The 15,347-nt window shown below is 43.9% G+C and overlaps 1 protein-coding gene across 1 annotated transcript in view; it reads right to left on the bottom strand.

Annotated features, from left to right (window-relative positions):
* The window catches only part of tiam2b (TIAM Rac1 associated GEF 2b), a 54,064-nt gene that overhangs the window by 19,431 nt on the left and 19,286 nt on the right, over positions 1–15,347 (bottom strand). Inside the window, exons 2-6 of the mRNA XM_023411083.2 lie at positions 11,800–11,985; positions 8,706–9,914; positions 6,318–6,807; positions 5,640–5,815; positions 1,868–2,092 (exon numbers count right to left, since the gene is read on the bottom strand). Coding sequence (XP_023266851.1) covers positions 1,868–2,092; positions 5,640–5,815; positions 6,318–6,807; positions 8,706–9,908 — 2,094 coding nt within the window. The 5' untranslated portion in view covers positions 9,909–9,914; positions 11,800–11,985. The remainder of the gene's footprint in view (positions 1–1,867; positions 2,093–5,639; positions 5,816–6,317; positions 6,808–8,705; positions 9,915–11,799; positions 11,986–15,347) is intronic.

The following is a 15,347-nucleotide window of genomic DNA, read 5'->3' as shown; positions in this document are numbered from 1 at the left end:
ACACACTGAAACTCGAGATGAGAATAATTGGACATCCTTATTAAAAAACAAAAAAAAAACGTTTAAACCAACAGAAGACCTCAGAGCTGCTGCTGCTGGTGAAACCTCTCACTGCTCAGGGAACCAACAGGATTTTATAATTTACCCCCCCCCCCCGGAGTAAATGTGTAATTGAATGTCGAGCAGTAAGATTAGCCTCTAATCTACAGTCGGAGTTCAAATGGCAGCGCTGGGATCAGTTTCACAGTTCAGAGAAGGAGACTAACCAGCTGCTTAATGATCCGTCCAATCTGGAGTTTCTCTCCTCTTCACATCTACTGTCAGGCTTTAATCTGCATGTTATCTCTGTGTGATTCAACAGCCTCTGCTCAGCTCAGAACAAACACAACAGCTCACACCCAACTAGTTAGAAACCTGCTGGCCTGCAGTCGTCAGCTGGCTGGTTGTGTTTCGTCTCACCTCGGTTGGTGTTTGTGCTGTTGGTTTGTGCTGATTTGACACTATGCCGTTTGGCTCATGACGTCACTCTCAACAGCCTCGTCTGGCTCTATCGTTAGCGGGAAGCCGCTTGTTGTTTCAGGCTGCCGGTAACAGCCCCGAACATCTGGAAGAGATATTAAACTGGCCTCCACGTGAGACCGAGCTGGGACGTTTCTCTGCTCGGCAGCTGCCAGAACATCCTCAAGGCTGTTTGTTGTGTAATGACGTCTACCGTTACACACAGAGAGTTTCCTCTGGCTCTCCGAGCCGCCGACGCTGCCAGCAGGACAGGAACAGCTTTACAAGATCCATCACTGCTGCTGCTGCCGCCGCCACACACGTTCTGTCTGTTAACACTTTTACCTGAGCTCAGAGTCTCCACGGTGCTCTCTATCTGTGACTGTGTCTCTGCTTCGGAAAAACCCATTCAGACACAGGAGAATGTCTCTGGAACAGAATGGTTTCCATTTGAAAAGGGCCTGTTTAGTTTATTATAACAAGAATAATGAACAACAGAATCTGTACTCAGGTGGGACGCTGCGTGAAATCAAGTCTTCTTGTCCATTACTGAAACTAGTCTGTGATATTATGTCACCAGTCGCCAAATCAAATCATCACGCTCTCAGATTTGTCTTGATTTTCATGATGTGAACACAGTGATCCTTTTTCTTCTGCCACATTATTAAAGTAGAAGAGTTAACGCCTGCTCACTGACTCCAAACCCCAAAATTACTGAAGTAGAAAATGTTTCTATCCCAGTGTGATCGTGCACCTACATGTAATGTGTGTATTACAACACTCACTTCAAGTCGGTGTCCTAAAACAAGCAAACGGAAGAATTAACAAGTGAATTATCTCCAATGTTTGTCTTATTATTACAAAAAAATTCAGTTTCAAGTTTGAATTTGAGACTAAATGACTTATTTTTGTCCTAAACGAGACATTTTTCATTATTAACTGGGATTCAGATGTTTCATTTTTCCCCTTCACACACTAACAAGAAACATTTAAGTGCATCAGGCAGAGGAAGTGCACATGACAAGGTCATTTTTTCATTAATCTGTCCATTATTTAATATAAACAATGTCAGAAAACTATAAAAAATGAGAAACATAAGTGCCAAGGTGGCATCTTCAAATGTCTTGCTTTGTCCAAAATCTAAAAATAATCAGTTTAACACAGAAAAAAAGAAGAAAATAGTCAGATCTGAGAAGCTGCAACCAGAGAATGATTGGAAAGTTTCAGCTTATAAATGACTTTAATCAAAAACTGATTAAACCTCTGATCTCTGCAGTGTTAGTGCCTTGCTCACTAACGACCTTAATGTGCCAATTTGACTTAAGTGCATCCCTGAATGGTCCTGCCCTTGATCCCAGTAAACACTGACCTGGCTCTCCACCGCCTTCCTGTTCTTCTGCTCCTTGATGACGGACAGCTGCAGCTCGGCCATCTTCTTCATCTTCCCGTCCATGTCGATCTTGTGCAGCAGCGAGCGGCTCTGGCAGCGCAGGAGACGCAGCGTGTCCTCCTTCCCCTGGCGCTTGGCCAGCAGGGAGGCGCTCGCCGAGTGGATCGCTGTCACCCAGTTCTCCAGGTCGGTCTGGTTGGTGGCCTGGGGGGTCACATCAGAAGACTTCATTGGCAAACTGCACCTCACTTGCACTTTCAGGTCAGTGAGTGCTGGTCATTAAATTGAATTTTTTTAATATAGTGGAGACCAAGTTCTTAAAGTCTGCAGACCTAAACAATAAATGTCCAAACTGTGTCCAAGGAAGGACGCTGCCATATTTACTTTTTACTGTTCCTGGATGTTGCCAAGTCAGAACTTGAGCCTTAAATGTTTTTGATTTCGAGTTTTGTTCTTGTGACTTAAAGTCTTAAAGTCTCATATCTACAGCCCTGGTAGATTCAAAGCACTTGATCACTGATCAGAACTCGAAAGGACACATTCACTGCTTTATTTTAAAAGCTGTGATTAAATTTTTTGGTCCATTTGGAGGCTGCAGAAGCAAAGAAGCTGTAAACACAAAATTGACATATTGTAAAGTATTTGCATGCAACATGTGATCGCCCAGCGGCTTGTCTGTACATCCAGCAGTTACTGAACAACATGATCATCCATCTTCAGAGGTTATTGTGTCCGGTGTTCCTTCTCATTTAGCTCCGTTTTTGGTCTCCACCACCTCCTGAGCGAAATATCTGTGTCTTTAGCTGCTAAATGCTCCACTCTGTCCACGAGTTGCTGTCTGATTGTGTCTGTCTGCTGTTTGCTGCTGAACAGGTAGTGGACAGTGTGTTTATTTTTTCTTTTTTTGCAGCTGTTTCTCTAAAAATAGCTGCTGCTGCGGCCAAAAAACAAAACCAGGAAGTAAAAGAGGGTAAAAAGCTCCGTAGAGCTTCAGAGTCGGTGAGAATCGTCAGTACCAGAGACACATTTGATAATTTGTTCATGTGTTAATAAAAAAAACTATTGGTGGTTGCTTTAAACCATTTAAAAAAAAAGAAAAGTTATTTACTTAATTTAGCATCCATAGCTCAACCTTTTGTTCTGAAGCTTCTCATTAAACGTAAAGCCCAACAGAGCAGGGATTCATCCCTTCAAACAGACATGCTGATACGTTCCACCAATAAAAACAAGGTCATATATTTTACTTCCTATCAGGCGTTAATGAGAATTTATTGATGGAAAAAAGGAACATTTCCTTTAAAAGCGAAACACAACGGAGTCGTTAACACAAGAGTCTTCAGTCGTCCCCTGATGGTCTGGATGCTGCTTCAGAGAATCCTGGTGACTGAAACAGCAGCTTTTTATCATCATGACACTAACAGGTGTTTCTGGTGTTCAGGAGGGAAACGTGTGAGGAGGATTAAGCAGCTCGCTGTCGGGGTCATTGTCGTAAAGAGGAACATTTGTTGCAGTAATTAGCCCAGGTGTCGTGACTCCCATTAGAGGGCTTTCACCCTCCTCCACCCTCAGCCCCCTTTTCAGCTCCTGACAAAAGCTCCTCGACACCTTAGTACTATTCACCCCTCCTTCCTCCTTCTCCTCCTCCTCCTCCTCCTCCTCCTCAGTGACCCTTCAGGGATCCATGGAGACGTGATGGAGATGGGCTGCCATGTGATTTGTGTGTCTGCAAACACACTCCACAGCTGAGAGCAGTGAGAGTTACTCTGGGAATAAAGAAGTGTTTTCTGAGCTCGTAAAAAAGCGAGAGGAAGAAGATCAAAGAGGTTAACATTTCCCTTGCTGCTGCCAGCGAGGACACACCGTGACCTCTGACCCTCTCAAGTGCTGCTGTTTGCTGCAGATCAATATATTCATCTATTTTGAATGAGTTTTTCCTATGGTTTCATTTATTGTAATCTTAGAAGCTAAATGTTATTTAATTTTCATTTAACTCCTAGGAATAACCAGGAGTTAGTTAGAAAATAGATATCAGCTTCATCCCCGTGCATCCAGTACAGATACAGATCCAGGGGGTGTTTAGCCTAGCTTAGGCTAACTGTTAGCCTGGCTCCAAAGAGAGAAATCCTCCGCCTCCCAGCAGCTTCACAGCTGATTTACAAACTGTAAAACTGCAATGTGAAAATGAGATATTACAGATTTAGCAGCAGTTATTATTATAGCAGTATTCTCCCATGTTATTCTCATTATAATATTGCAGGTTTTGTTTTGCTGTTTCTTCATGTCATTGTCATTGTTTCTTAATGTGTTGCACTGGTTGTGTGTTCTTGGTTGTTAAAGTCTACTCTTTACGCCCCCTGGAGACAAAATAAAGTTTATTGTATTAAATAGAACTGTAAGCAGCGGAACTATGAGTTTACCGACTGCTGCGTGTTCATAAATCCAACAGTGAACTCTCAGAGTTCAAAACTGTTTCAGGGAGTTTTCTGTGTCCTCCTGTCTCCGGTTGCTCAACTCCTTTTACATTCCTCCAACTTTACGGGTTTCCGAAATGTCTTCAGGTGACAGCCATGTTTTTATTCACCTGTCAGAGACAGTCAGAGCCGGCGGCGTATTGTTTTCTCGCTGTCCGCCTCAGAGGCGCTTTAACAGAACCTCTTGAAATTTGGCACAAACATTCACTTGGGATTTTTTGGGGTCAACGGTCACGGGCGTGGTGACTTCACATAACACAGTTTTGGCCTTGTGAACACAAAATCTCTTTAACACCTTGAGGGAATTTTTTCAAATTTGGTAGAAACGCTCATCTACACTCAAGGACAAACTGATTAGATTTTAAAGGTCAAAGTTCAAAGGTCAAGGTCACGGTGACCTCACAAAATATCCACTTGGACTCACGGATGAACTGATTAGAACTGGTGGTCAAACGTTAAAGGCCAAGGTCCTGGTGACCTCAGAAAGCACTTTTTAGCCATAACTCAAGACTTCACACAGCAATTATGACACAATTTCTCACAAATCATATTTTACATGACTCTGGATAAACAGAAATGTAACCTGAAACTAGTCTGAGTGGAGGAGGCAGACAACCACCAGGCAGTAATTCTAGTTTTTTTATTGGTCGAATGGTCAAAAACTAAGGCAGTAAGTCAAGACTCTAAAACCTAGATCCCTGCTTCTAACTGAACAAACTCAATGTGCTTCACTTTTCTCCTCCTCACTGAAGGTGGAGGAGAGGAGGCAGCGGAGGGAGGAAACGCTCACAGCAGCACAGTCACTACCAAGTAAAACAGATGCAGAGAAAATGCGACCCGGGCTGTTGTGCATGTTTGTGGTGACGCTGATGGTTTCTGCGCCGGAGAGAAAAAAACCCACAAACCTCCACAACACTACGTCCCATTCATTCACACTGTTCTGGGACTAAAATGACAGAGGAGGGGGGTGGGGGTGGGAGGGTGTCCCAGAAACCACTGCAGCTTTGTCACAGTACCAGAGTCACTTACAGACACGAGATTCAGGTTTCATTCTGGCTGCCTGGGAATCATCTGTAGGTGATTTCAGATCTCAGGGAGTGGTATTTAAACTCCTCTCGGTGGTGCGTTCAAGGACGGTGACTTATAGTCTTCCTTAAATGCACCAATACACTTGGATTCCTGCTCAATTTGCAATTCAGTGTGGAAAAAAAAAGGCTTCAAATAAAAAAAAAGAAAAAAAAAGAAGAGAGAATAGAGAATATTGCGAGCATCTCTCTCACCTGGAACAGGTAGACGTCTCCGTACGAGTTGCTCAGACAGAAGACGTGCTCCTTCTTGGGATGTTCGGGGACGGCCTGGACGATGCTGTCGTCGGCCAGCAGGGCGTAACGAGGAGAGAGCTCCTGCTCGGCGCCGCCGCTCCTCCCGTACGTCTCATAAAACAGCAGAGAGCAACCTGAGCGGGAGAGAGTCATCAGCTGTTTCCATGGCAACATTTTTTTTTTTTTTATCATTTACTCCACGGCCTCATCTGAGAGTTTATAAACCTTGGTTGTAGTTTAGCACTTTTTTCGTTTAAGATTATTCAGATGAGCTTTACTAGGACGTGAATTTCCCCCCAACACTGAACCAGAAATGTTACAGAAAGTTAAGTCTGCTGCAGACTGGCTGTTCTGGTGTTTAGCCTAGCTTAGCACAAAGACAGGAAGTGGGGTGAAACTCTTAGCTTGGCTAAGTCTGCCTCCTGGACTGAGGCTCTCTGCAGAAACTTGTACATGTTTACTATGTCTACATTTTGAAGACATCAAGCTCTCATAAAACCATCTGCCCGATCAATCAATAACAGCAATATGTGGAAGATTCTGGTGCTGGTGTTTTAAGAAAAGTCTGAATATCAGACTAAATAATGAATTCATTTTATTTTCTTGTCATCCAGGCAGGGGGAGGAGGGGTCGTACCTTTCAGTGTGACCCAGTAATGTTTCCACTTGCGGCGGGCGACCAGCTCCAGCTTCCCGTCCTTGTTGACGGTGATAAGGGCTTTGAAGGAGAGCCATCCTGCCCGTCGCACCACACCCTGCTCCTTCTCAAACAGGACATCCAGCTGCTCCCCTCCTCCCAACTCCACCTCCCCATCCATCTCCTCCTCTCCCTCCTCGTCTTCTTCCTCCCCCTCCTCCTCCTCTCCATCCTCCTCTGATGGCTCGGTCCGGTCGGCGGCGCTGCTGCAGCCCGTCTCCAGCTCCTGCATGAAGTTTTCGTAGATGTTCTGCCGCTGGGTGTCGCTGCACTGGTTCAGGCTTCTGGAGGAGGAGCCACGGTGGACCGGAGGGAACTGGTTCTGGTTCAGACTGTGGAGCGGGTTGGAGGACCATGGCGTGCTGCACCCGACCAGCCCGGAGTTCAGTCCGTTGATGAAAACATCACTGGTGTCACTGCCGTAAGGCTCCTGAGGAGAAATCAGGCGGCAACTTTAATCTGGTGTTTGTTTTATCACCAAAACAAAAAGTGACAGAGTAAAAATAAAGTTCAAGATCACCATAGCAACTATAAACTTTATTGTTTGAATTCCATAACAGTAACACATGACTTTATTCTCCTTTCACACCAAACTCAGATTTATGCAGCTGGTTATAGTTGGTATTTATTTGCTGTGGTCGTTTGGTAAATTTGCTTTTAAGGAATAAAAAGTGTTTATGAGTTGGTTTTACAGGGAGCAGATTTCCACTTCATTACAAATAATTGGGTGTGAACATGTTGCATGTCGCCTTGTTAATTAGAAGAATCCAGGTAAGACGTTAAAGCGCCACGCCACCATAGAGCTGCAGTGATTGGTCGATCGACAGAAACTTCATCTGCAACTATTTTAACAGCTGAATAATTGTTTTAGTAATTTTTTAATGTAAATATAATACATGATGCTGGTTGGATATGTAAAGGCCTCCAGCTGATCTGTGGGAAATTTTCAGTTTTATGACATTTTGTAAACAAAATAAAGAAAAATGAAATGTTTCTTTGTTGCAGCCTGAGTTTAGTTGTTACTCAGCTGTAAAAACAGTTGTATGATGAAAGATTCAACACAACATTTTATCACCAATGTCTTTCCAAACTTGGTGAGAATATTTATCACCATGGAAACAGATTATCTGACAGCAGTAAACAAGAATATAAAATGTCGTCAAGCTTCAGTATCTGAGCTCAGGTCCTTTTCGAATTCAGTGCAGACAGGATGTGACCTCATCCTGCTGAATATAAACAGGAAGCGGCGTTTAGCTGAGCCAAAGCTCACTTACAGTGAAACCAGGCCATCAGATTACTGATGTGTGTTATGGAAAACATGAATGTGATCGCTGGGATCAGCTGAACACCACAAATACCACAAGTACAGTAGCTTTCATAGATTTTACAACATTGTCCAGCCACTGCACATTACAGCTACGTCTTCATGGCAACAGCTACTACAGTTAAGTCATTAACATTAAACATATAATACTACTATTAGTAATAGTAGTACTAGTACAACAACATCTGTAGGGGATGAGTCTACCCAAAATCAAAAATTATATTATAATAATTTTCACATTAATTATATAATATTATAATATATAATTATATTATAAAAATGATTATATTGTAATCCTAATTAAATGTTAAAATTAGAAAATTAAACATGTATCTGATATTGGACAAATGGTGACATGGTGAAATGATATGAAAAGTGAAAATGAAAAGTGACATTTTTATTCCTGAAATGGAAAATAGTAAAGCTATAAAAAAGCTTTCCAAAAGGAACTGAGTTAAATGAATGAATGAATGAATGAATCAATAAGTAAACAAACAAGCAAACAAAGAAACTTTCCAAAAGAGAAGATGAAAAGATATTTAAGAAAATTTGAAAGAGAAAAAATAAATCATTGCCACTAACTAACAGCTACTGTTACTGCTACGAGGTTTAGTTATGGTAGCTTTATTGATATGGAAGATTTAAACTGCCAAATGAAAACAAATTTTAAAAAATGAACAATTGAAGTGAATTAAATGCACATTGTCACGTGTATGTCCTTTTTATTTTATAAATGTACTAGTTCATGACTAAATGAAAAACATGTCAAAAAAGACAAATACTGACATTCCAGAGAAAAACTTCATTCAGTTATTAAAGTCAAAAACTAAATAACTGTCAATTTCTAATTATGACACTAACAAATACATCACAATGAGCGTTGTATCTCACTGTTGCTTTGTTTGGTTTATTTTCATTTTGACATTTTAAATCTTCCATATTCATGTAACAACGACCTACATGCTGATTTGAGTTTCTGAAATGCTGCTGCTGTTGTTTCTTACCTGGATCCTCCTCTTCTTCCTGCTCAGACTTCCTGTCCAGTCGCTCAGTCGTCTGATTCGGCTCTTCAGGAAGTCTTTGCGGTTGCTCCCGGCGGCGGGGGCGTTGCTGACGAGCTCGGCCCTGCGGCAGGGCAGCGTGAGGGAGGAGAAACGCTGCTCGACGCCTCCACCTGCAATATCCTCCTCCTGGATGACGTCATCCAGCAGCGCCGAGGAGGAGGAGGCGGTCCGGTGCTGTTGCTGCAGGGGGGTGTCTGGTGCTGTGGGGAAGGCGGGCAGCGTGTTGTGGCTGGTGTAAACGCTGTCCAGTGATGCAGCGGAGGAGGAGACCAGGCTGAAGTCCCTCAGGTCCGGCTGCAGGATCACAGAGTCTCCGATGCCGCTGTCCTCCGTCCGACCGGAGGAGCAGGTGTTGTAACCCGGGGTGGAGGTGAACTCGTTGGCCTCTGTGGCGGGGAAGAGGAGGGTGGAGTTAAATCCAGGTGAGATGTCCTCCACCTGAGCTGAGAAGACAGTGTTATAGCCACTGCTGCTGGTGGCGGTCCCCTCTGTTCGGGTGGAGGAGTAGGTGGTGTATCCGCTGCTGTTGTCCACGCTCTGCCCGCAGACGAACACGTTGTCGGCCAGCTCTGTGCCGCCGCCCCATGGTGAGTCGTACCAGGAGCCATCGGAGCTGAGCGAGCTGCCCTTACTGGTGCGGAGGGAGGGTTCGGGCACTGGAGCTGCAGCAGTTGTCGTGGTGATGGTAGGTAGGCCAGTTAACCCCTGAGGCTCCACGGGGATGACCCTGCTGTTGGTGAACTCCACCCTCATGCTGCCGTCTTTGCTGAGCAGCACTTTGGGGCTGCCGCCACTCTCCAGAGACGTCCGCTCGCCACGGACACTGTTACTCCCCGCGCCACTCTCCAAGTATCCAAACTGACCCCTGCAGTCGCCTCTGCTGTACCTCTGAGGAGACCCAGCACCCAGCCTGGAGCCTCCTCTGGCTGCTTTGGGTGCATGTTCATAGTGCCAGGAGGTGTACGGGGGACCGGCGGAGTGCTGGTTCAAGTAGTTCTTCCCCCGGCTCCTGCAGCCTCCCTGGCTGTTGCTCCTCCACCAGCTGCGAGCTGACGGCACCTCCTCCCTCCTGGAGGAGAACCTGAGCGAGCAGGAGGGCTTGGCAGGAGAGACAAAGCCGCTGTGACTGTCTGTGTTTCCCATCGCAACCTGGAGGAGGATCAAGGAGGATGAGTTCATGAGCCTGAGAAAGACGGAGGAAAAACTACCACTGCTGCAGTTTCTCTGCCAATTCATATGAACTCAGACATCAAAGAGCAAATATCAACTCGTCCGACCGACTTCTGAGGCCGATATAATTCTGTGGGGAAACTGCTGATGTTTGTGCTGTGAACAGACACGATTATACTGTATCTATCATATACATCTTCAGGCCTGACAGAACCCACAAGGAAACTTAAACAAAAATTCTACCACCATAACTACTACTACTATGATCACTTCTACTGCCAGGGCTGGATTAACCTGTTAGGGGGCCTCAGGGCAGAGATGAGCCCCAATGACCCCCGTTCCTCCCGCTCTGTGTACAGACGCTGCTGCTTTAAACTAAAGCTGAACCATATGCAAACGATTTCAGTGTGAATGATTGTTTTTGCATTTTCATTTACACTGAAAATGTTCAAATGATGATGATGATGTGGTTTTTGTTGGTCTTGTACCAAATGGACATGTTCTTTCATCTGGAGAATATGATTTGTAGGCCGGGGAGCGTCTCTGTAGCAACACGACGGTTATGGTGCTGACAATGCACAACAGTGTTGTGACACATTTTTACCTCTATCAAAAGAACTGCAGCTGCTGTGATCTGGATATTGCACTCGGCCACATTGTGATTTCGATTTATATTTTGCTTAATTGTGCAGGTCTATTTTAAACTAAACATCCAATGGCGTAATGACTGCACAATACACACGACACATATGACATATATTTTGCCCAGAGCTCCAGAAACCATCAGCCCTCCTACACTGAATACGAGCCTGTGCATCGGTCAGTTTGTGGTAATCTGATTAAACTCAAATGTAGGAATATGACGAAGTGCAGAGTTTAAACAAACATGTCAGTGTAAGAGAGAAGCACTCGTTCTTTTACATATTCTGCGACCTGTGGTCACCTCAACTCACTTCTCTCCACTGATCCTCAGAGATATTCATATGTATCTTCAGACCTGTTACCAAACACATTTACACTTTGACTCAGCAAATCCAGCTCAAAGTCCACTTACTAGCTTTTCCCAGATGTTTCCACCACGTTTCTGCTGCTGCTAAAGGGATTTAACTTCAGCAACTTCACTTTTAAGCCGACGCAAAGTCTTATATGTGCAATGGATGAAAATACAACAGCTACTGAGCTCACAGGTCTACGCTTCCATCTTCACGAAAACAGTTTGACTACATTTCCCAAGAAACAACGTGTTTTGTCAAACAATCTCATTGCCAATTTCCAATTTCAATGCTTAATTTTTTTATTTTTCTTGGGATTAATAAAATAAACAAAACTACATAACTGAATAAACATAAGAGTCTGGGGCAGCTATTACTATTACTGCTACCACTACTAGTACTACTACTACTACTACTACTGCTGCTGCTGCTGCTGCTGCTCCTGCTGTTAGTACTTCTCCCACCTCTACATTTCTCTTGCTGCTCCTACAACTGACCCACACACATTATGTGTATATTTAATCTGAAATGAGCAAAAAACAAATCTAAATGAATTCGGGAACCTCCTGCAACAGTTCTCTTAAAACACACTGGAGGTAAAAATTAATGAAACAGAATCACATGCATTATAAATGAAAAGCTGAGCAGTTGTGAACTAACTGCACTTTTTCAAGCCAAAACAAAGTGGTTAACAACAACAACACTGACAGGAGAAAGTGAAAATCTCTGAACCTAAAAAAGAAATCATATATTGATAAAAAATCTATAATTGATAAGTTTCTGTAAATGAGCAAAAGTCCATATAAGAGAAATAAAAAGGCGGTCAGGGTTTCTCAGCTCTGTGTAAGCACATAGAGAAAGAAGAGTTTTACCTTTTTGTGTTTTCGTCTTCAGAAACAGAAACTCAGCAGCTCCTTCATGCTCCGTCCTGCTGCCTCCTCTCTCTCTCTCTCTCTCTCTACCACTGAAGCTCTCTCTGTCGCCTCCAGCTGCTCCCTCTCCCTCTCTCTCTCAATGTTTGTCTATGCCGCTTGCCCTCTCTCTTCACACCGGCTCATCTGCTGGGGGAGAACAGAGGGAGGGAGGGGCTTCATGAGTTTCAGCACACAGACTTTCCTTTTGTATACCCCCCCCCCCCCAAAGCCTCTTCCATGACGTCTCTGCTGAGGGTTTTTTTTTTCTTAAACCAGACCTCTCTCTGTCTTGTGTTTATTTTGGTTTTCTGGAATGCTGAGCGATTTTCTCCTCGTTTTCTCTCTCTCTCTCTCTCTCTCTCTCTCTCTCTCTCTCTCTCTCTCTTTTTTATCCAACATGAATCTGAGAGCAGCCGACTGAGGTCATAGGACAGGGACTATTTTAAGAGACTGTGTCCAATTCCAGGTTTTAGGCTTGATACAGAGACAGCAGGAGGATCATTTTTTCATTAATTATTATCTACAGAATGTCTTTAAGATGTCAATCACTGTTTCCCAGAGGTTCAAGATGAGGTATTCAAATCATTTTTCCATGTGTGAATGTCTGGGTATCAAACCTCTGGGCCATTTTGATAACAATGTGTCTGCAGCACAGAGAACAAAAAAAAAGTGACATTAACTTTCTGGTCAGATTAATAATCTTTATTATTTTTATCTTAATAAGATTTATTCTGTGATCAGAGAATCAGTTCTTAAGAAAAAGTTCTTGTACGGATGTTTATGTTAAGAAACAATAGGATGCCCGGCCCAGTGACTAAAGAAAACTAGATTCCTGTTCTGGTGTACAATTCCAGGACTTTCCATAACCTTCAATGACCTAAAGTATTTCATCCTGCCTGGTTTATTCTGATTCTCTCTACAGCTGCGTTCTTCTGCAGAGTGATCGAGAGCTCTGAGGCTGTCTCAACACGAGTGCTCATTTCCTGAGCGTGCCGTGGAGGGGTCAAAGGGCAAGCGGACTGGAGGTTCAATGTTCTCTAACAGAGGGCTCGGGCACGGCGACGCCCATCCTGTCCCACAGTTCAGAGCTGAGGAGGAAGGAGGGGGGAGGGGAGGGAGGAGGCAACACAATGTACTGCTGACCCCCCCAAAAGCATCGCTGACCTTTGACCCGTTTCATTAAAGCAAGATGGGAAACCTCGACAGCTGGAAGGAGAGCTGAAGAAGAGATTTAATCAGAGGGATAAAAACTCTCTCTGATTATGAAGTGATGGAGCAGCAACAGGTCCTCGCATCTCAGCGGCAAAACAGGTGGCTGGTTATCCTCGTCCAAAACCACCTGTACCCCCTCTGTTTTCTGATCTGCCACTTCTATGGATAAAGTTTGGCTGAGTTTAGGCAAGTAAAACTTCTGGGTTACTAGGCTTATTGGCGAATCAGGCACCTCACAGGCTCCACAGAGGTACAACATCGCACCGCGTCCTCTTTTGCTTCTGAAGGATGAGTCATTGTCTGCATGAGCACAAAAGGTTGCACATCAGGAAAAAGTAAACGCAGGTCGTTTTATGACAGAGTTTTCTGCAGAGCTGGAAACTGCCAGATGAACAGGTAAGCACAAAAATAACGCAGGAACCTTTTTACAAATGTGACCCCCTGATTATATGGCCGATGCTGTTGCTTTTTCTGGTGCAGCTGGAGTGATGCAGAGGGAACGTCACGATAAATGGTTTCCTCCATCAAATAACAACCTCTATGTGTCCTGATGCGGAGAGAAAGATAAAGCATCAGACAGTGACCACTGAAAGAAACTTCGCCACAGAGAGGAAGACAAAAAAACAGAGAGTCAGTTAAAGACCAGAGAGAGAGAGAGTTAACAAAGGAACAGACAGAGAGACCACAGAGTCAAGTGAGAGACATCGAGATATGTTTTAGTGTCAAAGGTCACAACTGGACTTCAACCTGGACGTCACTAAACCACCCTGTGACCAGTGTGAATGAAAAGCATCAGCAGGGTGTCCCTTCCTCTGAAAGGCAACATCAGAAACATAATAACAGCCTTTGTATTGTTGCGGTCGTCACTTTACAGACTTTTATTTATTCTCTAGGGTTTGAAATGAAGATCTGTGACCTGAATATTTGGCTCTAGCAGATTTCCCACTGTCCGACCAACCTGAATACTGATCAGAGTGTAACGCTACACACATGTAGACAATTTCTGCAGCAGCAGAGCACGTCTCACACAGGAGGTGTCCAGGTACGGCGCAGAGACCTTGGAGCTTTGACCATTGCCATGGTAATCAACATCCAAATCAGTATATGAATGCTGTCTCTTCTTTTTTATGCATTAGCACAAATAGCCCATGAAGCAAGAAACCGTAATCCAACATTATTCATTATGCATCAACAATAATAATTATTGGTATTTCTCAGACAAGGACATTTAATCGTAGTGATAGTTGTTTTGCGATGCAGCTCTCTGACACTGGGACAGCGATAAGTGACCATGTGACAGGTTTCTAAGCATCTGTCGAAAAAATTCAAGCATCTGGAAAAACTTCCAAATTTGGGAAGATGATGCCCAAAAAGTCGATTGCCAGATACACCAAAGGAAACAGACACATCACAAATCTACCAGTTCGGCAAATCAGCAGGAAACGCCGATGTTAGTGCGACCTGTCCTCGTCTCTCTGGACTGCAGTAAACGATTCAGCTTTTACTTCAGAACCATCTGGGAAGGCTTCGTCTGAAACTGTTTGGAAAAACTACTGGGCAGCTGATTGACGAACCTTCGATCATACGACATAGTAGGAAAGCACCGAAGAAGAAACATGAACACATGAAACAGGACAACGAGCCGCAGTCTCAGGAGCTTTGAAAGCTAGTTAGCATGTCGGTATGTGATTCTTGTTGTCTCTGTATGGAAACTTAATAAAACACAGCCTGGCAAACACCAAAACAGTCGCTTCTCCGTCGCCGCCGGTAGTTCCTCGCTGGTAAGACGCCGATTGGTCCGACCCATTGTGGTCACAAGGGAATGGCTTGGAGCCTGGAAAGATTGATTCTCGTTAGCAAGAAATCCAGCTGTCCAGATGTTATGTTGTTGGTTAAATGAATCTGGAAAGTTGCAAAAATATTGATGTTGTATAATGCGACTACGTATTTCATTTGTTTTTGATCTTGCAATACAATATTTGCTCATGTGGAGCCGTGAATACGAAGCCTGCTGGTCCAGTGTTTTCCGAAGATCTTACTGAAGACGACTGCCAACGAGTAATATTAGAATTACTTAAAACTAAAAACTTTCATTGTGAGAGCGCATGACCCATCGTGAGTTCAATTCTATCTTCCTGAAAATCTCCACTGAATGAATGAAAATCTGCAAAAATATGAATGAAAATCTGCAAAAATATGAATGAAATCAGTTTTTTGGAGCAGAAGTCAAACATCAGTGAAGGTTGAACTGTGTGCAATAGGCCACTGACTCTGACTGACTCTGACCCCCCCCC

This window comes from Seriola lalandi, unplaced genomic scaffold (assembly GCF_002814215.2).
Source record: "Seriola lalandi dorsalis isolate HSWRI2012SDOR001 ecotype SW California unplaced genomic scaffold, Sedor1 jcf7180002054448, whole genome shotgun sequence".
Taxonomy (NCBI): domain Eukaryota; kingdom Metazoa; phylum Chordata; class Actinopteri; order Carangiformes; family Carangidae; genus Seriola; species Seriola lalandi.
This window is presented reverse-complemented; position numbering and strand designations above follow the sequence as displayed.